This window comes from Cetorhinus maximus, chromosome 13 (assembly GCF_964194155.1).
Source record: "Cetorhinus maximus chromosome 13, sCetMax3.hap1.1, whole genome shotgun sequence".
Taxonomy (NCBI): Eukaryota; Metazoa; Chordata; class Chondrichthyes; order Lamniformes; family Cetorhinidae; genus Cetorhinus; species Cetorhinus maximus.
The window spans coordinates 70,356,799-70,383,968 of record NC_135891.1 but is presented as its reverse complement, the minus strand read 5'-3'; the positions used below and the strand labels follow the sequence as shown (position 1 = coordinate 70,383,968).

At 42.6% G+C, this 27,170-nt stretch overlaps 1 protein-coding gene across 2 annotated transcripts in view; it reads right to left on the bottom strand.

The window, feature by feature from the left end:
* The window catches only part of pcif1 (phosphorylated CTD interacting factor 1), a 205,463-nt gene extending 186,764 nt beyond the window's left edge, over nucleotides 1–18,699 (bottom strand). For both annotated transcript variants that reach the window (XM_078555515.1, XM_078555516.1), the window contains exons 1-2: nucleotides 18,554–18,699; nucleotides 14,524–14,648 (exon numbers count right to left, since the gene is read on the bottom strand). In XM_078555515.1, coding sequence (XP_078411641.1) covers nucleotides 14,524–14,648; nucleotides 18,554–18,680 — 252 coding nt within the window. In that variant the 5' untranslated portion in view covers nucleotides 18,681–18,699. The remainder of the gene's footprint in view (nucleotides 1–14,523; nucleotides 14,649–18,553) is intronic.
* Nucleotides 18,700–27,170: the final 8,471 nt, after the last annotated feature.

The window sequence follows — 27,170 nt, the reverse complement described above, 5'->3', positions numbered from 1 at the left end:
AGAAGGAAGGTGAATGTAATGTACAGGTACAGAAAGATAAATAAAGAGAAGGAAAGAGGTTGGATTAAGAGAGACAGAAAGAAAAAGAAAAAAAACGAAAATCTAACTTTTTAGTTTCCCTGAAAAATTCAAAATCTGAAGGAATGAGGCTCTACATTTGTAATAATTAACTCATGGTACCATAGAGGTTGGCAGCAATGTAAAATGATATTAAAATGGTACCTAGGTTTAACGACAAGACTTACTTTGTGGTGAGCTTAATGGGAAATTAATAGGCAAAAACAGCAAGTTCCTAAAAATAACAGGGAGGCTAAGGGTGAATTGTCATTTTTATAAAGGCAATGGCAGAGGAACACAACTCACAGCAACTCATGAATATTCACATTTAACCATGCATTTGCTACTCGCCTGAAATTGTTGTACCATTTACCCTTAAATAACGGAAAGAGCTATTACCCCTTCTGTTTAGACAGCAAATTCTGGCCTAGTTTCAACGCCCTATTTCACTCCCCACCATCACACCCTCAACTGTCCCTTGGGTGTAGCAGGTCTGGGTCCCCCTAGGTGGTGATGTTCTTAATACTAACTTTCAGAGGCTAAGTAGCACCACCTGCAGGAACTGAATGGAACAACAGTCCTTAAAAGTGCATTTGCACCCAAATTGCCATTATGAATTCCAGGTCAGGCAAAATACACCATTATATATCACCTTCAATGCAAACATCATTTCACAGAAAATAAAACACACAAATGGAGCCTACTGTACCTGTGCACATTTCACTGTATGCAAATAAGACATTATCCATGAAAGCACAGTACAGTGGAATCTTTTACAGCAAAAAAAGAAAGATTGATTATTACTGTGCCTTTCATGATCGCAGGACATCCCAAAGCAGTTCACAGCCAATGAAGTACATTTGAAGTTTAGTCTTGTTGTAATGTAGGAAATGCGCCAGCACACAGCGAGCTCCCATAAATAGCAATCTGATAATGACCAGATATAGTTTTTGTGATGGATAAACAAAAATGGATGGGAAACAAGGGATGTCCCCTGCTTTTCTTTGAAATAGTGCCAGAGAAATTTGCTTGAGGGGGCAGGCAGGGCTTCAGTTTAACGTCTTATTTGAAAGACTGCATCCCTGACAATGCAGCACCTCCTCGGTACTGCACTGGAGTATGCACCTTGGCTTTTGTACTCAAGCCCTGAAGTGGGGCACAAATCCACCACCTTGTGCCCCTAAGGCAACAGTGCTACCAACTGAGCCACAACTGATGCCACATGTAAGGAGCAAGTGTTTAAAGAGAATACTACAGGTAAGGTTGTAACCACTTTATAGATGGTGGTACAGGTAAGGTGCAACTACTTATAAAGAATGTTACAGTTAAGGGGGACACTTTACAGGGACTTCAAGGCCTATGATATTAGAAAAGGGACAAATGTGAAAACAGTGGCTCAAAGTTAAATTCAGCAGAGCTTGCAGTACAAGATTGTACGCCCGTGTGGGGTTATCTGGGAGCAAGTCAGAAAGGGAACCAGACCTGAGAGCTAGATGGCATTTGCTACAAGGGGGGAAATGAAGTGCCCAATGGACACTTCCCTTTCTATATTCTATTTCTTTACCAGCATTTATTGCCCGCTCTAGCTCCTAAGGTGGTGGTGGTAGTAAGTTTGCTCTTTGAACTGTTGCAGTCCATGTGAAGGTATAGCACATTATGGGTACATAGGGAATTTGAGTTGACTCAGCACAAAGGAGGAATGGTGACATATGTCCAAGTCATAGATGATATGTGACTTGAAGGGGAATTTGGAGGTAACGGTGTTCTCAAGATGATGCTGCTCTTGTCCTTCACGGTGGTAGGAGCTACAGAGGAGGGAGTTACTGTTCAGATAAACTTGGTAAGATGCTGCAGTGTGTTCTGTACATTAGACATAATGCAACCATAGAGTGCTGGTGATGGAGGGAGTCCCTATTCAGCCCAGTGGCAAGGACACTAAATGTTGTTTTCAAATGAATGTAGAATTTAAAATGTCCATTCCCTTAGATTTTGTAGCATCAGGTCAAACAGCAGAGCAGCATACACACACAGGTTGAAGGAGCATGTACAAGAGTGACAGACATATACCCATCCAGCAGCCAATGTTACCTAGCAGTCAGTAATCATTCACCATACAGCTAGGTTTATACCTTTCAGCATGAGTGCACCAAGGCTTTCAATTGTAAGTTGCAACTGGAATTAGTACCTTCCTAGAGTAATGAAATGCATGAGAACCAATGACAAAGCTCTAAGGCTACATGATGACTTGAACATAAATATAGAATACACTAAGGGCAACAGACGGCAGTATGTGGCTCAAGCAGTGTTTTACAAAATTTAATATAATCTCTAGATTTGTACCCTACAGTTAGGACTGTGCATCTCTATATTCTGTTAGTTTCCTAAAAATGGATCACTCGATGAGTCCTCTCCATTTTGGTTGGCCACAAGCCAGGGACTCCCATGAGTTAGCAGGGATGGTTGACCTCTTCAGGGATGCTTTGAAGACATCCCTAAGCATTTTGGCTGTCCTCCTGGGAGTCTCCTGCTGTGAGCAAGATCAAAGTAGAGCAGTTGTTTCAGGAGTCTGCTGTCAGACACAAACTACACAGCTGGCCCATCAAAGCTAGTTTTGAGTGATTAGCGCCTCAATGCTGGGCAAGTTGGCTTGGAGAGGATGCTGCTGTTGAACTGCCTTTCTGACCACCTGATTTGGAGGATCTCATGAAGGCACCACAGGTGGTACTCCTCCGGTGCTCTGTGGTGCCTGTTGAAGGTTGTCATGGTCTCAGCTTCAATCACCAACACACCTCACTAACTACAACAGGTAAATTTAGGCTGAAATCCCTCAAAGGCTAATATACATCCTTCCTAAGGTGTGGTGCCCAGAATTAATCAGTGACTCCAGGTGTGGTCTAACCAGGGTTTTGTATAGCTGCAGCATGGTTTCCAGCCCCTTGTATTCTAGTCCTCTAGATATAAAAGACCAGAATTCCATTAGCCTTTCAGATTATTTTCCATGCCCATTCATGAAATTTTAATGATCCATGTAACTACACCCCCAAGGCTCTATGGATCTCCACTGTTACTATTTTTTTTAGAAAAAGTGCTCTGTTTTTTCCTTTTTAGGTCCAAAGTGGATGACCTCACATTTGCCTATATTGAAATTCATTTCAGTTTTACCCATTCACTTAATCTACCAATAACCTTGTAATATGATGCTTCCATTTATACTACTGGCAATGCAGCCTATCTTGATGGCATTGAGAAACTTGGATATGTCTCTCTTTATCTCAAAGTCATTAATATATATGGAAGGGTTGAGACCCCAAAACAGATCCTTGTGGGACACCCTAGTCACATCCATTAGAATAGGGTATTAGCCCACTATCCCTACTTTGTCTCCTGCTGCTCAGCCAATTTCCTAACTAGGTCTGTATTTATTTTATTCATTCATGGGATGCGGGTTACCCTGGCTAAGCCAGCTTTTTTGCCCATCACTAACTACCCTTGAGAAGGTGGTTGTGAGCTATCCTCTTGAACCTCTGCAGTCCGTGTGGTGTAGGAGCACCTACAGTGCTGTTAGGAAGGGAGTTCCAGGATTTTGACCCAGCGACAGTGAAGGAACTGCAATATAGCTCCAAGTCAGGATGGTGGATGGCTCGGATGGGAGCTTGCAGGTGGTGGTGCTCCCATGTGTCTGCTGCCCTTGTCCTTCTAGGTGGCAGAGGCTGCAGGTTTGAAAGGGGCTGCTGAAGGAGGCTTGGTGAGTTGCTGCAGCGCATCCTGTAGATGGTACACACTGCTGCCACTGTGCACTGGTGGTGGCGGAAGTAGTGAATGTTTAAGTTGGTGATTAGGGTGCTAATCAAGCGGGCTGCTTTGTCCTGGTTGGTGTTAAGTTTGAGTGTTGTTGGAGCTGCACTCATCCAGGCAAGTTCCGAGGATTCCATCACACTCCTGACTTGTGCCTTGTAAATAGGGGACAGGCTCTGGCAGCCAGCTGAGAATTCCCAGCCTCTGCTCAGCTCTTATTGTACACAGTATTTATATGGCTAGTTCAGTTCAGTTTCTGGTCAATGGTAACGCAGTCTGTTGAAAGCAGGGGATTCAGTGATGGTAATGCCTTTGAATGTCAAGAGGAGATGATCAGATTCTCTCTTGTTGGAGATGTCGTTGCCTGGCACCTGAATGGTATGAATGTTACTTGCCACTTATCAGTCCAAGCCTGAATGTTGTCCAAGTCTTGCTTGCACGCAGGCACAGACTGCTTCGGTATCTGAGGAATCGCGAATGTTATTGAACACTGTGGAATCACTGAACATCCCTGCTTCTGATATTATGATGGAGGGAAGGTCACTGATGAAACAGCTGAAGGTGGTTGGGCCTGGGACACAATCCTGAAGAACTCCTGCAGCAACGTCCTGGGCCAAGACGATTGACCTCCAACAATCATAACCATCTTCCTTTGTGCTAGATATGATTCCAACCAGTGGAGAATATTCCCTCTGATTCTCGTTGACTACAGTTTGCTAGAGTTCCTTGATGCCACACACTCAAATACTGCCTTGATGTCAAGGATAGTCACTCACTGCAGCTCTGGAGGTGTCCTCTTTTGTCCATGTTTGGACCAAGGCTGCAATGAGCTCAGGAGCCAACAGGCGATGGTGGAACTCAAAACGAGCATCGATGAGCAGGTTATCAGCTGAGTAAGTACCACATGATAACCATCAATGACACCATCACTTTGCTGATGATTGAGTAGTTGGATGGGGCAGCAATTGGCCAGATGGGATTCATAGGATGCTTCTGTGACCAAAGATTCTTGGGCAATTTTCCACATGACCAGTATATGCCAGTGTTGTAGCTGTGACGGACCAGCTTGGCTAGAGGCGTGGCTAGTTCTAGACATAAGTCTTCAGTACACAGCCAGCATGTGGTCAGGGCTTTATAGCTTTTGCTATAGCCAGTGCCATCAGCAGTTTCTTGATATCACATGGAGTGAATTGAATTGGTTGAAGACTGGCATCTGCGCTGGATGGGGGGGCTTCAATCTCCATCACTAAGAGTGACTCGATAGCATGACTGCTGACCAAATTGGTTGAGTCCCAAAGGAAGATGGATCGTCCACTTGGCACTTCTGGCTGAAAATGATTGCAAATGTTTCGGTCTTATCTCATGCACTGTCATGCTGGGCTTCCCCATTGAGGATGGGGAGATTTGTGGAGCCTCCTCCTCTGGTTAGTTGTTCAATTATCCACCGCCATTCACAACTAGATGTGGCAGGACTGCAGAGCTTTCATCTGATCCATTGGTTGTGGGATTGCTTTGCTCCATCACAAGCTGCTTCCACTGCTGAGCATGCATATAGTCCAGGTTGGTACGTCATTTTTAGGTACACCTGGTGCTGCTCCTGCACTTCTCATTGAAACTGGGTGGATCCCCCGACTTAATGGTAACGGTTGTGACAGTTGTTCGGAGCCACGAGATTACAGGTTGTGGTCGAAAACAATTCTGCTGCCAATGGCCCAGTTTTGAGCTGCTACATCTGTTCTGAATCTAAAGAAAAAATAAAAATACTGCGGATGCTAGAAATCTGAAATAAACACAGAAAATGCTGGAAAAACTCAGCAGGTCTGGCAGCATCTGTGGAAAGAGAAACAGAGTTAACGTTTCAGGTCATGACCTTTCATTAGTCTGAATCTATCCCATTTTGCATGGTGGTAGTGCCACACAATACAATGGACAGTATCCTGGGTGTGAAGGGAGGACTTTGTCTCCACTAGGACTGTGTGATGATCATTCCTACAAACACTGTCATGGCAGATGCATCTGCAACAGGTAGATTGGTTCCCTTACCACCTGCCACAAGCCCAGTCTGGTGGATATGTCCTTCGGGACTCAGCCAGCTTGGTCAGTATTGGTGTTATGAAGCCACTCTTGGTGACGGACATTGAAGTCCCCAACCCAGAGTACATTCTGTGTCCTTGTCACCCTCAGTGCTTCCTCCACGTGATGTTCAACATGGAGTATTAATTAATCAGCTGATAGAAAGAGGTAGGTGGTAATCGCAGCAGGTTTTCTTGCCCATGTTTAAGCTGATGCCAGGAGACGGCACGGGTCTAGGGCCAGAGGCACTCCGTCCTGACTGTACAACCACTGTGTCACCACCTCTGATGGGACAGGACGTAGAGGGATGATGATAGAGGAGACTGGGATATTGGCTGTAAGGTCTGATTCTTTAAGCATTATGATGTCAGGCTGTTGCTCAACTAGTCTACTGGGACAGCCTTCCCAATTTTGGGACAAGTCCCCAGATTTGGTGAGGATGACTTTGCAGGGTCAACTGCACAGTTGCTTCCAGTGCCTAAGTCAATGCTGAGTCCTCCATCCAGTTTGTACCTTTCCAACTTTTTTGTAATGGTTTGGTACAGCTGAGTAGCTTGCTAGGCCATTTCAGAGGGCAGTTAAGCATCAACCAAATTGCTATAGGTCTGGAGCCACACGTAAGACTGGGTGAGGACAGAAAATTTTATTACATTATTGATGCTAATGAATCAGATGGGTTTTTACAATCCAACAGTTTCATGGTCTTTAAAGAAATGACAGAATATATTTATAATTAGTGCACTGAACAGCCATCAGAATCTATCCACAATTCATATTTAGGAAGAGAGTTGCAAAACAAGAACATTAATTTAAGATACTCAACATGGAACAGTAACTGCCATAACGGGAATGTTCTGTGGAAAGTTTTTTTTTAAACAGGTCCACAGCATTGAAGTAGAAATCAGTTTCAGTGAAAATGTGAAGCCTGCAACAAGTAGCCACACAATGTAAAGAAAAAGCAAAACCAAAATTAACGGGTTTCTGTCCCAGGTTTATTTACAAGGTTGTACTACTGAGCATTATAGAGTTGGAAATCTACAGAGCTTGGAGAAAAACAAATTATATTTTGGCCCAAGGCTCAACTCAGAAGTTCACAGAATCTTAACAGCACAGGAGGCCATTCGACCCATCATGTCTGCACCGACTCTCCAAATGAGCATTATGACCTAGTGCCATTGCCCTGCCTTTTCCCCGTACCCCTGCACATTGTTACTATTCAAATAATCATCCAATGCCCTCTTGAATGCCTCAATTGAACCTGCCTCCGCCACACTTCCAGGCAGTGCATTCCAGACCCGAAGCACTCGTTGTGTGAAAAAGTTTTTTCCTCACGTCACATTTGCTTCTTTTGCAAATCACTTTAAATCTGTTCCCTCTCGTTCTTGATCCTTTACGAGTTGTAACAAGCTTCTGCCCATCTACTCTGTCTAGCCCCCTCATGATTTTGAGCATCTCTATCAAATCTCCTCTCAGCCTTCTCCTCTCCAAGGAAAACAGTCCCAACCTCTCCAATCTATCCTCATAGCTCAAGTTTCTTACCCCTGGAATCATTCTTGTAAACCTCTTCTGCACTCTCTCCAATGTGTTCACACCCTTCCTATAATGTGGTGCCCAGAACTGCAAACAATACTCCAGCTGAGGTCTAATGAGTATCTTATATAAATTCAGCATATCCTCCCTGCTCTTGTACTCTATGCCCCTATTAACAAAGCCCAGGATACTATATGCTTTATTAACTGCTCTCTCCACCTGTCCTGCCACCTTCAATGATCTATGCACACATACCCCTAAGTTTTTCTGCTCCTGCACCCCCTTCAAAATTTCACCACTTATTTTATATTGTCTGTCCACGTTCTTCCTATCAAAATGCATCACCTCACACTTCTCCACATTGAACTTCATCTGCCACCTATCTGCCCACTCCAGCAACTTGTCTATGTCCTCTTGAAGTTCCACAGAGTCCACCTCGCAGTTCACAACACTCCCCAGCTTGTATCATCCACAAACTTTGAAATTGTCCCCTGCACACCAAGATCTAGATCATTAATATAAATCAGGAAAAGCAAGGGTCCCAATACTAACCCTTGGGGAACTCCATTACAAACCTTCCTCCAGCCCGAAAAATATCCATTGGCCATTACTCTCTGCTTCCTATTTTTCAGCCAATTTTGTATCCACATTGCTGTCCCTTTTATTCCATGAGCAATAGCTTTTTTCAAGTCGGTTGTGTGGCACAGTATCAAATGCCTTTTCATAGTCCACATATGCCACATCAACAACATTACCCTCATCAACCGTTTCTGTTACCTGTTAAAAAATCTCCAGCAAGTTAGTTAAACACGATTTCCCCTTTAGAAATCTATGCTAGCTCTTCCTTATCGACCCATTATTTTCCATGTGACTACTAATTCTATCCCGAATAATTGATTCTAGAATCTTGCACACCACTTCGAAATTAGACTTTCACTCACTACCTGTAGGTCGGTGCGCTGTGGCCCAATAGTCTCCTGAGCAGAGGTATTCTCCCTCTGCTGCTCATTCCATTTTCTCTGATGATCCCAGTTGGATCCATTCTCCCTAGATACAGTTGACATTAATTGCTGAGTTAGAGTCCATTTCACTGTACTTAATCTTAAACTCAGAGAACCAAATATTTGCTGCAACATTCAACCAGAGAGAAATTCTACCTCAGCATCAAACTGCCTTCTTTTGGTTAAGTTTCCTTCATTTTGCCTCTCCTTCCGAAGGTGTAATACAAATAAGAGCCTTCATTGATAGTACATACATTACTTAGATTTGCATACTGAAATGTTCACAATTCACGAAAATCATACCTGAGTGATAATTATAAAAGACGACAAGAATATACATTACAATAACTCCTTGCTGTCTCCCAAATCCGTTCCCATCTTTCCCAGAACTCAATGCTGGAATCCCTCCAGTCAGCTTTCCACCCCTACCACAGTACCGAAACAGCTTTTATCAGTCACAAATGACATCCCATGTGACAATGACAAAGATAAACTAGCCCTCCTCATCCTTCTTGACCTGGTTGACCACACCATCCTCCTCCAACGCATTTCTACTGTTATTCAGCTGCGTGGGACTGCCCTCACCTGGTTCTATTCCTATCTATCTAATCGTAGCCATAGAATCACTTGCAATGGCTTCTCTTCCTGCTCCCACACTGTTACCTCTGGTGTCCCCCAAATGATCAATCCTTGGCCCCCACCCATTTCTAATCTACATGCGCCCCTCAACGACATTATCCGAAAAGACACAGCATCAGTTTTCGCATGTACGCTGACGACACCCAGCTCTTCCACTGTCTCTAAATTATCAGACTGTTTGTCTGATTTCCAATACTGGGTAAGCAGAAATCTGCCTTTGTTACCTCTACACTGGACTATTCCAAAATACTATTGGACAGCCTCCCACATTCTACCCTCAGCAAACTTGATCATCCCAAAATCGATCATCCCAAGCTCTGTTGCCTATGTTCTAACTCACACCGAGTTCTGCCTTCACAACCCTCCAAGATATCTGTTCTTTAACTTTAGCCTCTTGAGCATCCCTGATTTTAATTGTTTCACCATTGGCGATGGAGACTTCAGTAGCCTAGGCCCTAAACTCTGGAATTCACTCCCTAAACCTCTCCGCCACTCTCTCCTCCTTTAGGATGCTCCTCAAAACCTTCATCTTTGGCCAAGCTTTGAGTTCAAGGTAATTGCCACTTGTTGCCAGAAAAAGTTCTTCCTTACAGCTCGCTGCATCTCTTGCCCAAAACCTTAAATGTGCCCCCTGGTCCTTCTACATCAGCTAATGGGAAAAGTTTTTCTTTGTCTATCTCATCTATACCTATTATAAATTAATCTTCTACACCTCCCATCAAATCTCCTTTATTCCAAGCAGAACAATCCCAGCTTCCCCAACCTAACCTTGTAGCTGAAATCCCTCATCCCCAGAACCATTCAGGTAAATCTCCTCTGCACCCTCACAATGATCCTCACATCCTTCCTAAAGTGCTAGAACTAGACTCAATAGTTTAGTTTCAGCCTAACGACAGTTTTATAAAACTTTTGCATAACTTGCCCGTTTTTGTACTCAATGCCTCTATTTATGAAGCCAAAATCCCATATACTTTGCAAACTACTCTCTTTAAATGTCCTGTTACCTTCAATGATCTATGCATATGAACTCCCAGGTCCCTTTGTCCCTGCACTCTCTTTAGAACTGTGCCATTAAATCTATATTACCTCTCCCTAACCATTTAGCCAAAATGCATCACCTCTCACTTTTATATTAAATTCCACCTGCCACTTGTCCGCCCATTCTGCTAGCCTATGTCATGTTGCAATTGACTGGTATGCATCATTCCTCTTCCCTGTTTGCCACACCTCCCAAGTTTGGTGTCAATAGCAAATTTTGAAATTTTAATCTGCATTCCAATATCAAAGTTATTTATATATATCAGAAAAAAAAGCAGTGATCCCAGCAGTGACTCTTGGAAAACACCACTGTCTACCATCCTCCAGTCTGAAAAACAACCATTTAGCATAACTCACTGGTTTCTTGAGCTAATTTTTTTATCCAAGCTGACACTGATCCTCCTATCCCTGGGCCTCCAACCAGCCTTTTATGTGGTGCTTTGTCAAACACTTTATTAAAATCTATATGGGCAATATCTGTTGCATTTCCTTCATCAACCTTCTCTGTTAATTTATTAAAGAATTAAATTAGTTAAGCATGATCTGCCTTTTCCAAATCTGTGCTGGTTCTCCTGAATTAATTCAACCCTCTCCAAGTGCCTGTTGATTTTTTTCCCTGATTATTGTTTCTAAACCTTACCACCACTGATGTTAAACAGACTGGCCTATAGTTACTAGGAATGCCCTCACACCCTGAATAGGGGTGTCACATTTTCAACTCTCCAATCCTCTGGCACCTCCCTTGTATCTAGGCAAGATTGGAAGATTAAGGCAAGGCCTTCTGCTATCTCCATCCCACTTCCTTAAGCAAGCCATCTGGACCAGGTGACTTATCCATCAAAGCATAGCCAGCCTTTCCAGTACATCCTTCCTATCAATTTTCACCCATCTATTACCTACGATATTTTGTCAGAATCTTCTTCCTTAGTAAACACTAATACAAAATACTCATCAAATATTCTAGTCTTGCCCTGTGCCTCTAAGCTTATATCACCCTCTTTGTCCCTAATAGGACCTACTCCACCTCATACCACCCACTATTACATACCAGAGGAGATTTTTCGATTCCCTTTTATGTTAATTGCCATCCTATTATCATATTCTTTCTTTGCCAGTCCTATTTTCCTCTTCACTTTCCCTCTCAACTTATTGTATTTTCTCTGGTTTACGCTTGAAGAATTCACTTGACATGCATCATACACCTTCTTTATTTTTGTTTCATCATATGCTGTCTCAATCGTCATCCAAGGCTTTGATTCCTCTGCTTTTCCCTCTTGTTGGAATGTACCCAGTCTGTACCTGAAACATTTCCTTAAAGATCACCCATTGTTCCGTTGCAGATTTTCTTTTGGTTCCATTTTATCCTGGCTGGATCCTTTCTCAGCCCGTTAAAGTAAGTCCTTTTCTAATTTAGAAGTTCTACTTTAGATTGTTCCTTGCTCTTCTCCATTGCTAATCTACGGTGACCACTCTTACGTTAAGTGTTCCTCCACAGATACTTGGTCCAATGGTCCACCTCATTCCCCAGCGCCAGGTCCAGCAATGCCTTCTTCCTAGTTGGACCGAGAAACTACTGGTCAAGAAGGTTCTCCTGAACACATTTCCCAAATTCCTTCCCCTCCTTACCCTTTAAGTCCCTCAGTATCACGATTCTATAGTTCTTGCACATCTGATTTCCCTGCAGATTAGCTCCCCTCTCTATTTGGAGACTTACAGAATAGCCCCAGTAGTGTGATCATATACTTTTTTTCTTAACTTGTACCAAATGGATTCTGTCTTTGCCCCCTCAAAGGCATCCTCTTTCCAACACTAAAATTTCTTCCATAATCAGAACTGACATCCCACCTCCCTTTTTCCTTCCCTATCTATTCTGAACTCTTTGTACTTGTGAATATTAAGCATCCAATCCTCACCATTTTTAAGCCATATTTCCATTAATGTCACTACATGATATTCTCAGAGTTATATGTGTTTGTAACTCACCAACCTTACTCACGACACTGTGCGTTTACATAATGCATTGCAAACCTGTTGAAGGTTTATGACCCTGCAATAACTCAGTGGGCCAAATCAGCACATTGCATCATGCAAACATACAAGCAATATTGAGCCACAGATCAGGACCTTCCCAAGTTCAACCTATGTGGAATTAGCTGATATCAGCTGGAACAGCAGTAGGGCTCTGCAGGTTAGGCAAGGGTAAATGGTCCTACACTCCTGGATCACTTCTGTTGTGTGTGGTGGGTTGGTACATCAGCATGAGATTTGGTTCTGATGCACAAATAGCTTTCATGACATTCACTGCACAATCAACATACCAATGGAACGCTGGCACCATAGTGTGAGGGGGCATAGAACATTAAAAAAGCACTGTTGAAATGGGCTATAAATTAGTGATGTCAAATTAGAAGATAAGGCTAGTGTCTTTATTATTAGCTGTACTTTGTTGCTATACTTGTACAGAACGTGCAGTCAAACCAATTCCTTGTGAAACCAGTAGCAACTGTTGGAAGCCAAAGGCTATCCCTGCTAAGAAATAGTTAAAAGATTTATACAGAAACACATCTCTGGGATATGCATTGTAGCATGATCTAAATGCAAATATCAAGCCAATCAGTCAAAATGCATTGGGCAAGGCCAACTAACCAGTCAGGCACAGGCTTTTCATCTGTCCAAATCACATTCTGATAGTGCTACAGTAATCTGTCTGGACACAGATGAGGAAAAAAACTGTCTAATTTCCAGATGCTGAGTTGTGTGTTTGGTAAAACCCTCTGAAAAGGGCAGAATGAAATGTAGGGCAACTGTGATATCTGTGAAAGCTCAGGGTTATTCTGTAATATTGGCCCCATCACATTGTTCAGCCTGTAAGATACCAATATTAGTAACTAATATTTTAAAATGATTTGCATTTATATAGCACATTTCATGGCCACTGGGCTTGAGCAGCCATTTATTTGGTTCGATACTGGACAGTTGGTTTTCAGGTAGTCTGTCTTCTGTCCAGTACCCAATTTGAACTGACCAATTTATCATCTGGTACTTTTATTTTGAAGCACCCAGCCTTTGGGGAAGCATTTAAAATCAAAATTATTAGTCCTGCCTGTGCCTGCGAAAACTCAGTCCACACAAAGATCCGATCAGGCATATTCATGTGTGTGTCCTTACGACGCCCTCACGCTACCTTGCCCGTGCTTAATATAGACTTAGAGCCACACTGATGCACACTGCTTTCGAGTAACTGACATGAGGAGACACACAAGAACAGTCTGGTAAAACTCTCCATGTCTGTCAAAACTCTCCATGTGTGTCTGTGCCTTTCTCCTATTCTCAACCCGGTTAGCGTTGTCCATAAAATAGATCAGGTTACTGGCAATCTCAACATTTGTACATAGCTCCTGTTAAAAAAAAAACTCAGGTGATGCTTTTTAAAATTGTGCTTCAGTCCCTCCAAGGCTCATTATAGGGTGGGATTTTCTGCACCCCGCCCGCCGCCGCAATCTTCCGGTCCCACTGCAAGTCAATGGACTTCTGGCTGGGGCGCCGCCTCGCCCACGGCGGGTCCCACCCGCGACAGGGCCAGAAAACACCGACCACAAGTTGGAAATGTGCTAAGTTCCCCAAATTTAGCTCACTATAATGGGGTTGATTATGTAAGGTATTCTCAATCATTTGAGCGAAAGATTCAAATCAATACTTTTAATTTATTTTAATAGAAGTCTGCAAATGCGTGGCCGCATATGTGGTATGCTCGAGGTCAGTCAGTGACCATCCTAACTGGACGTTTCAAAGTGCTTTACAGTCAGTGAAATACTTTTGAAGTGAGGTCACTGATGTAGGAAATGCAGTAGCTAATTTGCGCACAGCAAACTCCCACAGACAGCAATGTGATAATGACCAGATAATCTGATCTAGTGATGCTAATTGACAGATTAGCCAGGACACTGAAAATAACTCCCCCTGTTCAAATCGTGTCTTGCATCTACCCAAGCAGGTAGATGGGGCCTCATTTTAATTTCTCATCCAAAACACTGCACCTCCATAAGTGCAGCACTGCCTCAGTGCTGGAGTAAAGTGTCAACTTTGATTTTTATGCCCAAGTCCTGGAGTGGGACTTGAACCTGGAACCTTGTGACTCAAGTGGTGAGAGTTCTACCAACTGAGCCATGACTGACACTTACCAATTCCCTGTTTTTATAAATGCCTGGGAGATGATTTTCTGACACACACAGCTAGAGAACGTGTCCGATCCCATGTTCACTGAAAACAGAATGCTTTTTGCATTAGCAATAGCCACTACAGAAAGTTTGAAGCCAAACAGGAAGAGGTAATCAGTTTGACTGATATGCAAGACCTGCGGGGTACAGTTAGAGAAAACTTGGTTACTCACAATGATGTCATGCTGTCCAAACACAGGCATTTCCCAGAGAGATTGGTTGGTGAACTTGTTGAAGTAATATGGCCTGTTTTCTCTCCTACTCCAACACTTTGACCATCCTGCCTGAACCAGTTCATCTGAAAATAATCATAATCAAAACTCTGCTTTGGTTTAAATAAATTTAACAGACACATGCACCTTCTGTCAACCACAAATGAACATCACCAGATGACAATCTTATGAAATTTGTTTTAACCATAGCTGAGTCAGAATCGAGGCAAGGCATCATAGCTCTATTAGGTTAGCTTAAAAGTATGCATATGGCATGGCATACACCTCTACAACTTGTGCCAGCTGTTTTGAGGGAAGAGATTCATCTATCCACTACAGGGTTGATAACCTACTGTAGCAGTCACTAATTCAGAATAAGCAGAAGGGATTAAAGATTTCTATCAATGGTGGGAGATTGATATAAGGCTCCCTTAAACCCATTGTTCTCCAACTTCTAATGAAAGAATCTTCAGTAAAATGTGTCCGAGTAGTTGAGTGCTTTGTTTTTCCCAGTTTTTTTTTAACCCCGTCCCCATCTTCCCTTGGTGACGTTTGGGCTAGATTCAGGAGAACAGGGACCACATGAAACTAATCACAACTCGTGTTGGCACACAGCAGACCTTGGTTAAAAAGACTTATTCTCACTCCACATTCTGCATGTGCAGACAGGGTTCCAAACCCAATTTAGTGCCACTCCATCCTCCTTGCTGAGATCATTTAACTCAGCATCAAGTGGAAAGCTCACTGTGACCTCCTGATCTGCAGGGTTCAGTCTGTCACCACATAAAAATTATTGAATCAGCCATTGAGGCACTTCTACCTAGATGAGCTTTAATCAACTGCATTTTCACCCTGCAAACTCACCTCTACATTCAATACCAATCAACTGTATGATCTTACTGATAACATCTGGATATAAAGCATAGGAAATTCTTCCTCATCCTATTTCAGGAGATTTCATTTCATAGATAGCATTATGCCAGCAACAAGCTGGACAGACCAAACATTACAGCAGTTCAGAATGGGAGTTTAGGCAAACAGCTTTAAGGTATATCAAACCAAATTCCAACAGTGCCTTTTGCTATCTGAAAAAGCTAAAACACATAGTGACAGTCTTCTAAGATTCAGGATAAATCTCCACTTATACAGTGTTAACAGGAAAAAATGATGGCAAATTCCTAATTACACTTCTTGCAGTCAGTGGATCTGGTTATTACCATGGGCAATGCATTTCGAGAACATTCTGATGCTTTGCCAGCTCCATTTATTTAGTTTGCCATTTGCTGGCAACATTAGATTAGAAACAGGGCATGTCACAAAACAGCAAGTGATCAAAGTACCACAAGGCTGTTATGGCATAGCTGATGGTAAATGCTAAATTGTTCAAATCCCAGAGGGAAGCCTGAGACAACTGCCACAACTATTTTTGTATGTTTCGAGGTGCGGGCTTTGAATTCAGTAGTAATAAGACCACCAGGCCTTACAGGTTTATACAAAACTAGATTAAACATTTATTAAAAAGAGAAATGATTTTAAGCACATACATATACCTAGAAATTTCCAAATCCCCTAATTAATCTGACTCCCAGTTACACCTTCATTAAGGCAACAGTAATACACATAGATTTTAAAAGACCCAGGCAAAGAAACAGGATACCCTGAACTATCCAATTCAAAGTGAGTTTCCTTAACTTCAGCTCTTTGTTGACAGCAGCTTGAGGCTTAGATGCTGAAGGTGTTTCACACTTCTCAGATCTTAAAAATGCCTGCCTTTGCACACAGCCTTCGCTCCTTTATACATATTTTCCCCTTTGAATGCAAATTCCCACTATTTCACTGTCTTTGGACTTCAACTCCCTGATCATAAAAATTTATCATGGTGCCAATTTTACCAGTAATCTTTGGGAAAAATAAACACACGGTTTCTGAACTTCACCTGGCTGGGTGACACATTTCACTCTTCCTCTGAAAACTATCAAGTCTGGTTTATTTAAAAATGCAAATGTTCTTTTACACCTTACATTCTAAACTTTCCCCATGTTTAACTACTTAATATTTCAAACCTAACTTATTCTTTTGTTACATCAAAGCCTCCAGACCAGCTGCCTTTAATCCAATTAAGTCGCACACACACACATCACTATTTTCCAATAAATTCCAATAATATTATTATATCTTCCTGACAGAGGCTGTTATTTATCTGGTGTTTTGTTGTTCATTTACAAAATCAAATTGCTGCTTTACTATGTGTTAAATGGCAAAATTTTATTACTCAGACGGATACCTGCAGAAACACTTAGTGGGAAAAGTTATGAAGAAATAGTGTCAGTGCTCCAAGCATACTCTTTTTCGAACTCTTCTGTAATCACTGAAAAGGTTACAAGATATACATTCTCCTGAATAGAATGCAGCTGTGTTAAAGAAATTGGTGAAGTTATATTATGAGACAGTGTGTTTGACAAAGTTAAATGATACGTTGAGAGAAATTGGCATTGTCTGAAATACTTTTCATCAGAAGCAGAATGGATTCACAAGAAACAATTTTGAAGGCACAGTGTATAAAAATGGCAGAGGAGTCAGGATACATGAAAATCTCTCTAAAGCCTAATAAATATTAGCTTTACAGGGAGGCTAAAACCAACAATAAGGATTACAGCCCCAAAATTGGTTCTCCTAGTGTCCTGGTCAATATTTATTCTTTAACCAAAATATTAAAACAGATACTCCAGTAATTTCTCATTTTTATTTGTGGGAGCTGACTGTGCACAAACTGGCTGCTTCTCACTAGCCCATCTTTAATAGACATACAGGAACTCAAAGATCCCTCTTAAACCTGCACTTAGGAACCTAGCAGCACTTGCACCTCATTGATAGTTATGCCTAGGCAACCAGCAATTCATCAAAACCCCTTCCAACTCCCTAACACTTTCCTTAATTGGACACGCCCTAAACACACTGATACTCACCATTTCCTAACATCTCCTCAAAGGCTTTCCAATGCCTTTGACAACTTGGATTTGTACAGCACAATTCTTGTTGAAAACCACAAGGAGCTTCACAGTCAACAGAGGAACAGATCAATCTATATTTTCTATAGCACCTTTCACAAACTCTGGGCATCCCAAATCATTTCACTTTTGTTGATGTATAGTTACTGCAGCAGTCAATTTCTGCACAGTAAGGTCCCACAGATAGAGAGATGAATGATTAAAATGTTTGTGGACATGTTGGTTGCATGGTAAATATTGGCCAGGACACCAAGAGAATTCTTCTGATCTTCAACCAGTGCCATGGGAATCTTCATGTTCACCCAGGATGACAGAAAGGGTCCTTGGTTTAATGTCCGATTCCCAGGCTCAACAGTATTTGCTCCTAAACACATGGACAGAACCATTAACATCCCTCAGTACCAAATAAGGCCACCCAAACACAATACTGCTCTCAATAGGTTAGCGATGTTTTGTAACTCTCAACTCACTGGGTCGCCTATGTCCTTCATATAAACTATGAGCTAATTACAGCCAAACTGCTGCCACATGAGTCGGGACCAGGTCTAGAAGTGTAAAATTACTGTAGACAAATGCCAAAAATCACTAAACCCTCTGGTTCCTGTGCCTCCTACACCCGAATAGAGCAGCTAGTTTCTGTAGCAAACATGTCTAAATATACAATTGGCCAGCTATCTCTATCCTAATACAAGAGCAAAATAAGGTGGGTGCTGGAAATCTGAAATAAAAACAGAAAATGCTGGAAATACTCAACAGGTCATGCATCTGTAGAGAGTGAAACAGAGTTAACATCTCAGGTCAAGATCTTTTCATCAGAATTTCTATTCTATATTGCATCCAAAGATGTTAGGCATCTACATATGGATGTGTATCCACAGAATGATTGCAAGGTGGGGTACCAACCAGTGAATATATGGAGAGATTAGAGCTACAAACAGAAATAAAGAGCAGAGTCTAGAATTAATGAGGGGCTCAGCTCTCACCTGGCAGATCCTGTGCCACTGGTTTGACAGACTTTGGTGATGAGGGCTGTCCCTTGTTAGCTGTACCCACTGGCTGGACAATAACCGTGGGGTCCACTTGCAGACCACTGTGGTTTTCACTTGCCATTTCTTTTACATCTGTCCTGCAAACTAAGAGGATAAAAACAAGAGTCACTCCACATCACACACTGTTCCAAGCAGCCAGTTAACATCCTATTTGAGCTGGAATTTTATTGAGTTGCTTTTCTGCTTGTAAAACTTCCATCTGTTAAATCCCAAGACAATCAAGCTAATCAAACATTAATTCTATGTAATGTAAAATTAAAATGCAAAAAAACAGTAACCAGTACCAAAGATGCAAGTGTCTAGCACTTGACGATACAGGCTTTACATCCTACTATATAGCCTGACAACTAGCTGATAATACTACTGTTTTAAATCGTACACAGCTTGATAGCAGTTGTGCATGTATTTTTCCGTTACTAAGCAATGTAAAATAGGCCTCATGGATGTTACAGAACACACACAGATGGTTTCATCTATCCCAGGCTGCTAATCTATTCTTTAAACAAGGAACAATCTGGTTGTCGGGGTGGGGTGGGGGGGGGTGGGGGAGTAAACATTTGGAGGTAGATATTTTCACTGAGTATACCAGTTGTTTAATTCTGAATGGGTCCTTATTAGTGTTCAGTGATGTCTTCCATAATAATTTGTATGACATGTTAGAACAACATTGAAGAGACTGTTTTGACGATGGGTCAAACGATATAGTTCCTTGCGCATGGAATTCTGCCAGAGAAGCAGTGTTTAAAGAGGGAGACTCTTGATGCTGAGAAAAGATCAATTTCAAGTCACTAGTCAACAAGAACAATTTGCATTTATATAGCCCCTTTAACGTAATAAACTTCCCGCTGCACTTCACAAGTGCGTCAAACAAAATTGGAGGAAGGTGGTTTCCAAGGAACAATAAAGAGGGAAGAGGGGAAGAGAGCTTGATATTGTTAAAATATTATAACTATTTTTCTCCTGGAGAAAGACACGTCAGATTTATACCTTAATGGGCTTTCCAAACTGTACGCAAACATTGATTGGTGTGCTTACTATTCCCCTAGCTCTGGTGTCATAGCTCAGGTAATCCTAAAGCATGTGTGTATATTAATTGTTAAATAAACTCTGCACAACTCTGGTTCTGTAATTAAGAGACTGAATACATAGAACATAGCAACAGAAAACCTAATAGGCAGTTTCCTGCAATTAAAAGGCTAGTATTAACTCTGGGAAAAGTTCCCTCTGGTGGGGGTATGTTAGCTCAGTTTCTTTTCTATTCTTTCATGGGATGTGGGCTTCACTGACTGGGCCAACATTTATTGCCCATCCCTAATTGCCCTTGAGAAGGTGGTGAGCTGCCTTCTTGAGCCACTGCAGTACACATGGTATAGGTACACCCACAGTGCGGTTAGGGAAGGAGTTCCAGGATTTTGACCCAGCGACAGTGAAGGAACAGTGATATATTTCCAAGTCAGGATGGTGTGCAGCTTGAAGGGAAACTTCCAGGTGGTGGTGGTCCCATGTGTCTGCTGTCTTTGCCCTTCTAGGGGTAGAGGTAGCAGGTTTGGAAGGTGCCGAAGGAGCCTTGGTGAATTCCTGCAGTGCATCTGATAGGTGGTACACGCTGCTGCAACTGTGCGTCAGTGGTGGAGGGAATGAATCTTTAAGGTGCTGGATGGGGTGCCAGTCAAGCAGGACTCTGTACTGGATGGTGTCGAGCTTGAGTGTTGGAGCTGTATTTAACCAGGCAAGTGGGGAGTATTCTATCACCTCCAACTAATGCCTTATAGATGGTGGACAGCTTTGGGGAGTCAGGTGGTGAGTTACTAGCCACAGGATTCCTAGCCTCTGACCTGCTCTTGTAGCCATAGCATTTATATGGCTAATCCAGTTCAGTTTCTGGTCAATGGTAACCCCCAGGATGTTGATAGCAGGGGATTCAGTAATGGTAATACTAATAATCGAATGTCAAGGGGTGATGATTAGATTCTCTCTTGTTGGAGATGGTCATTGCCTGACACTTGTGTGGCACAAAAGTTACTTGCTACTTGTCAGCCCAAGCCTGGATATTGTCCAGGTCTTGCTGCATTTGGACATAGACTGCTTTAGTATCTGAGGAGTCGCGAATGGTGCTGAACATTGCACAATCATCAGCGAACATCCCCACTTCTGACCTTATGATGGAGGAAGGTCATTGGTGAAGCAGCTGAAGATGGTTGGACCTAGGACGCTACCTTGAGGAACTCCTGCAGTGATGTCCTGGAGCTGAGATGATTGACCTCCAACAACCACAACCATCCTCCTTTGTGCTAGGTATGACTCCAACCAGCAGAGAGTTATCCCCCTGATTCCCACTGACTCCAGTTTGCCAGGGCTCCTTGATGCCACACTTGGTCAAATGTTGCTTTGTTCAAGGGCAGTCACTCTCACCTCACCTCTGGAATTCGGCTCTTTTGTCAATGTTTGAACCAAGGCTGTAGTGAGGTCAGAAGCTGAGTGACCCTGAAAGAACCCAAACTTGACCATCAGTGAGCCAGTTATTGCTAAGCAAGTGCTGCTTAATAGCACTGTTGGTGACCCCCTCCATCACTTTACTGATGGAGAGTAGAGTGATGGGGCGGTAATTAGCCAGGATAAATCTATCCTTTGTGTCTACAGAACAAACCTGGGCAATTTTCCACATAGCTGGGTAGATACCAGTGTTGTAGCTGTACTAGAACAGCTTGGCTAGGGGCGCAGCAAGTTCTGGAGCACAAGTCTTCAGTACTATTGCTGGAATGGTGTCAGGGCTCATAGCCTTTGCAGTGTCCAGTGCCTTCAGCTGTTCTTTGATATCACATGGATTGAATCGAATTGGCTGAAGACTGGCATCTGTGATGTTGGGCACCTCCGGAGAAGGCCGAGATGGATCATCCGATCAGCACTTCTGGCTGAAGATGGTTGCGAATGCTTCAGCCTAAACTTTTGCACTGATGTGCTGGGCCTCATCATCATTGAGGATGGGGATATTTGTGGAGTCGCCTCATCCAGGGAGTTGCTTAATTGCCCACCATCATTCACAACTGGTTGTGGCAGGACTGCAGAGTTTAGATCTGATCCATTGGTTGTGGAATCGTTTAGCTCTGTCTATCACTTGCTGCTTATCCTGTTTGGCACACAAGTAGTCCCATGTTGTAGCTCCACCAGGTTGACACCTCATTTTTAGGTATGCCTGGTGCTGCTCCTGGCATGCCCTCCTGCACTCTTCATTGAACCAGGGGTGATCCCCTGGCTTGGTGATAATGGTAGAGTGGGGGATATGCTGGGCCATGAGGTTACAGATTGTGGTCGAGTACAATTCTGCTGTTGCTGATGGCCAACAGCACCTCATGGTTGCCCAGTCTCGAGTTGCTAGATCTGTTCAGAATCTATCAAATTTAGCTCAGTGGTAGTGCCACACAACAACAGAGGGTATCCTTAGTGTGAAGCCAGGACTTTGTCTCCACAAGGGCTGTGCTGTGGTCACTCCTACCAATACCATCATGGACGGATGCATCAACGGCAGGCAGGTTGGCGAGGATAAGGGCAAGTATGTTTTTCCCTCTTGTTGGCTCCCTCATCACCTGCCACAACCCAGTCTAGCAGCTATGTCCTTTAGGACTCGGCCAGCTCAGTCTGTGTTACCAAGTCACTCTTGGTGATGGGTATTGAAGTCCCCTACCCAGATTACAGTGTGCCCTTGCCACCTTCAGTGCTTCCTCCAAGCGGTGTTCAACATGGGCAGATAGTGGTTCATCAGCTGAGCAAGGGGGGGTTGGGGGTGGGGGGGAGGAATATGATAATCAACAGGAGGTTTCCTTGCCCATGTGAGATTTCATGGGATCCAGAATTGATGTTGAGGACTCCCAGAGCAACCCGCTCCCGACTGTATACCACTGTGTCGCAACCTCTTTTGGTGATGGTGGTGTCTGGGACGTGACCTGTAAGGTATGATTCCATGAGTATGGCTATGTCAGGCTGTTGCTTGACTAGTCTGTGAGACAGCTCTCCCAATTCTGGCACAAGCCCCCAGATGTTAGTAAGGACAGTCGACAGGGCTGGGTTTGCTGTTGTCATTTCCGGTGGTCCGTCTGGTTTAATTCTTTTTTATTGCCTTTTTAGCGGTTATATACAACTGAGTGGCATTTAAGAGTCAGCCACATTACTGCAGATCTGCAGCCACACGTAGGCCAGACCTGGTGAAGATGGCAGATTTCCTTCCCTAAAGGACATCATGAACCAGATGAGTTTTTAAGACAATGGTTTCATGGTCATCATTAGACTTTTAATTCTGGATTTTTAGTGAATTCAAATTCCACCATCAGACATGGTGGAATTCGAATCAAATTCCACCATCTGCCGTGGTGGGATTTACCCTGAGTCTCTGGATTACCAATCCAATGACAACACCGCACCCCCACCCCCCCCAACCCCCTTCACCCACACCCACCCACCCCCCCCACCCGTTTCTGTAGCCACAGTATTTATATGGCTAGTCCAGTTCAGCTTCTGATCAATGGTAACCCGCAGGATGTTGATAGTGGGGAATTCAGTGATGGTAATGCCATTGAATGTCAAGGGAGATGATTAAATTCTCTCTTGTTGGAGATGTCATTGCCTGGCACTTGTGGCACGAATGTTACTTGCCACTTATCAGTCCAAGCCTGAATACTGTCCAGGTCTTGCTGCATATAGACATAGACTGCTGCAGTATCTGAGGAGTCACTAGACGGCTAAAGTGTCATGCAGAACGATGCCAACCCATCAGGTTCAATACCCAGACAGGCTCTGGTAGTTCATGGAGGCCTGCCTCCCTACCTTTCCTCATGCTTGATGCAGGGTAGAGACCCTCAAGCTGTATAACCACCCATCTCCAACACAGAGATACCTATTGTCCAACGTGGCTAATTATCTCTGCATAGGCAGGACTTGTAAAGAAGTGCACTGTTTGTTTGTAGAGGATAAGATGTCAAAAGTACAAATGAGAATCTCAAAACAGTAAACATACAGTGGAACAACTTGTGAAGTCCACAATCTGTCCAATGCAGATACATCTGAACACTATGGCCTTGACTTTCTAGCTTCCTTTTGCTTGGGAACATCCCAAGTAGGGCAGGACTTCCATACACCACTGAGATACGTCCTTAACCCCACCTGAACTTTAGGGTGGGGGTTCATTTAAATGCAGGAAGGAGATGTCCTGATGAAATGGAGTTGGGGTTTTTAATACACAACTCAAACTCACCACAGCACTGGAATAAAGCTTTCATGTCACCTGCTAAATCGTGAACTTGAAAAAAAAGTCATCTTTTTCAGCCTATGCAATATGATGCCGTCAGTACTTCTACAGGCACATGCTCCAGAAAAGGGATCTACTCCCTCTCCCGAGTACTTGAGCCTAACAGGGATACCTTATGTCTTCCAAAAGCAGCAATCTCAAATTTCCTCCATTTCCATAGTATACGTAAAAATATATTATATATATTTAAAAGAACCTTTCCAACTTCACCCAGACCCACCAAAAAAATAACAGGATCACAGGTGGGAAGTCTAGACCTCTGATCATCTGCACAGTAAAGAAAACTGGGCGGTCATTAAATATTCAGCTGATCAAGTCTGCAGGTTCAAGTCAAGCAAGAAAAGACTCAGCAATTCAACCACATAAATCCCGATAAAACAAAAATAATGCAGGTGCTTTTTTGTAAAAAAAAGTTCTGCAGTACATGTGATACAATAAGGCAAAATCATCACTCATTTATTGGAACAGAGGCTAATTTAACAGCATAACATGCATAGTGTGTTGGAGTTATTCAGCAGGGCAAGTGGCCCTTGCCGTGCAGTTAACAGTTTAGTCAGCAGGGTGCTGCTGCATGATTGCAAAGTTCCCATTTACTGAACAGGCAAATGGAAAGTCATCCAATGTGGATCTAAAAGAGATAGACAAGGATAATCTAAATGGTGAAAAACCAGAAATACTGGAGATCCAAAATAGACTTGGAGGCTCATGTACACCCTGTAAAATTTACAAAAAAATCCAAAACGCTAATGGAATGCTGGTCCTTCTATCTAAAGGACTAGAATACAAGGAGGTAGGAGATAGGCTTCAGTTAATCAAAGCCCTGGTTAGACTTCACCTGGTGCACTGTGCGCAATTCTGAGCCGTAGGAACGATATACAGCAAGTCCTTGATTATCAGTGTAGTTGCATTATTGAAAGGTGCAACTTGAAATGAAACATGTTAAGATTTTCCCATTATAGCCATCGTAAAAGCTGTAGTTAGGTTCTACAGAACCTTTATCATCAGAATATATACATCAAAACATTGTACCCTGCAAGCTGACATACTTTACATTGTTAAATTTGTATATTTGTAAAAGAAAAAAACTTTTTAAAATTTAAAATATAAAAGGAATATGCTAACTCCTTTTACTTATCTGCGGCTCATCTGGCAGCCATGACAGGGAGGGAAGGGAAGGGGAGGGCTGGCCACGGCTGAGGGGGAGGGAAAGCCAGCTGGCCACAACCAGTGTGGGAGGGTCAGGGAGGAGAGGAACACCAACTGGGTCAGGCCCAGCGCAAAAAGACATTAAAACAAAGCTCAATGTTAAACATAAATACAGGCCGTATTAATCTATTGATGTTAAAGCGGAAGAACTAAAAATGGGGCAACTTAAAACGGGCTTACTATATTGGCCTTGGAAGGAGTGCAGTTTAGATCTAGCAGAATGATATCTAGACACCAAGAATTAAATTAGAAGGATTAATTACACAAACTAGAGTTGTATACTCTGGATTTTGGAAAGTTAAGGAGTGATTTGATGAAACATTAGGATATTAAGGGGAACAGATAGAATAGAAACTATTTCTGCTGGCTAGGGAATCTAGGTCAAAAAGGCATAGCCCAAGACAGCCAGACCTTTCAGGAGTGAAATTAGGGAAAAATTAGGAGTGAAAACACACTTCCTCGCACAAAAGGTGTTAGAAGTTTGGAACATTCTTCCACAATTGGCAACTGATGCTAGATCAACAATAAGTCTTAGATTTAAAACTTACAAGATTTGTTAGCTAAAGGTATTATGGGATATGGGGCAAAGGCAGGTGTGTGGAGTTAGATCACAGATCAGCCATTATCTCATTGAATGGCAGAACACGTTCGAGGGTTTAAATGCCCATTTCCTGTCCCTCTGTAACAGGGAGATGCAACATATGGGCCTCAATTATTTTCCTTGCCAGTTAATAAAGCACTGCTACCCAGACTGAAATGAGGGGCCATCAGGCAATAAGTTTGTCCATATTCGCTCTTCTGACATGCAGAATTATTCTTTGATTAGCTCTAGTTTATCTGAGAAACCTCAGACTGCATCAGCCACAACAGCAATGGTGACAATTATCAACAATGAGCCATACCAGATATTTGGGGAAAACAAAATATAATGGACTAGATCTGAACCCATCCAAAAGCTATGACGGAGTTCAATGATGTTGTGCTTCATATATACAATCTGCCTTAACTGAGAGTGTATTTATGACATTTCTGCAACAAGAGCAGGCCATCTAACCTGGACTCCTGCATGGGCACCTCATTTGGTTTGCAAACTGCAGAGAAGCACAAAGTCAAAACTTCAGAAAAAATTAGATATTTTGTCGAAGCTTTTCATCTTGCACTTACAAGAAAATACCCATGTCAGGGGAAACAACACATTTATACTGTATGAGAAGAGGGTGCTGATTGGTTGGCAAGTGGACTCTGATTGGTGGAGGTGGTGTTTCCATGGAGAATGCACCAGGTGATGGCGACCGACAGTTAACTGCCAAGCAGTGTTTGTAATTTAAACCTAAGAATTATGCTGACAACCAATTTAAGATTGTCAGTCAGGCTCACAGTGTGGCACATTTGAATGTACTGGAAGCTACATATATTAATACACAGGGCCCTGTACTTTACAGGCAGAAAGAACATGTACACACATTGCATCTGTTTCAGCTAAACAAAATAAGTGACATCCATTCGCTGGTTCATTCCCCAGGACAATGTTTTGACCAGAGTTAAGCTGCCTGGTTTAAATTTCAAACAATGATTGGCAGTTAACGTCGGCCACCATCAACTGGTGCAATCTCCATGACAACGCCTCTACCAGAGTGTACTTGCCAACCAATCAGCACACTCTTCTCATACAGTATAAATATGGTGTTTCCCCTGACATTGGTATTTTCTTGTGAATTGTCCTGAGTGCAAGATGAAAAGCTTCAACAAAAAAGTCTCTTTTTCCAGCAATACTCAAGGTCTGCACTGCCAAAGGACTAATTCAATATTACTTAAATGGAATTACTACTATCCCACCCCTAAAACATATTCAATAAGTAATCAGTGAAGATCACCCTAAAAATGGACAAACAACCCTTAGTTCAAACCTGCAAGCCTTTCACAAAAGGTAACATTTCATGTTAGTTAAATCACCTTCCCGGCAACTTTAAATTACACGACTTCTATCTTTTTGTCTACAAGATAGTATTATTAAATTTTCAATATGACAGAACCCAGTGTAACAGA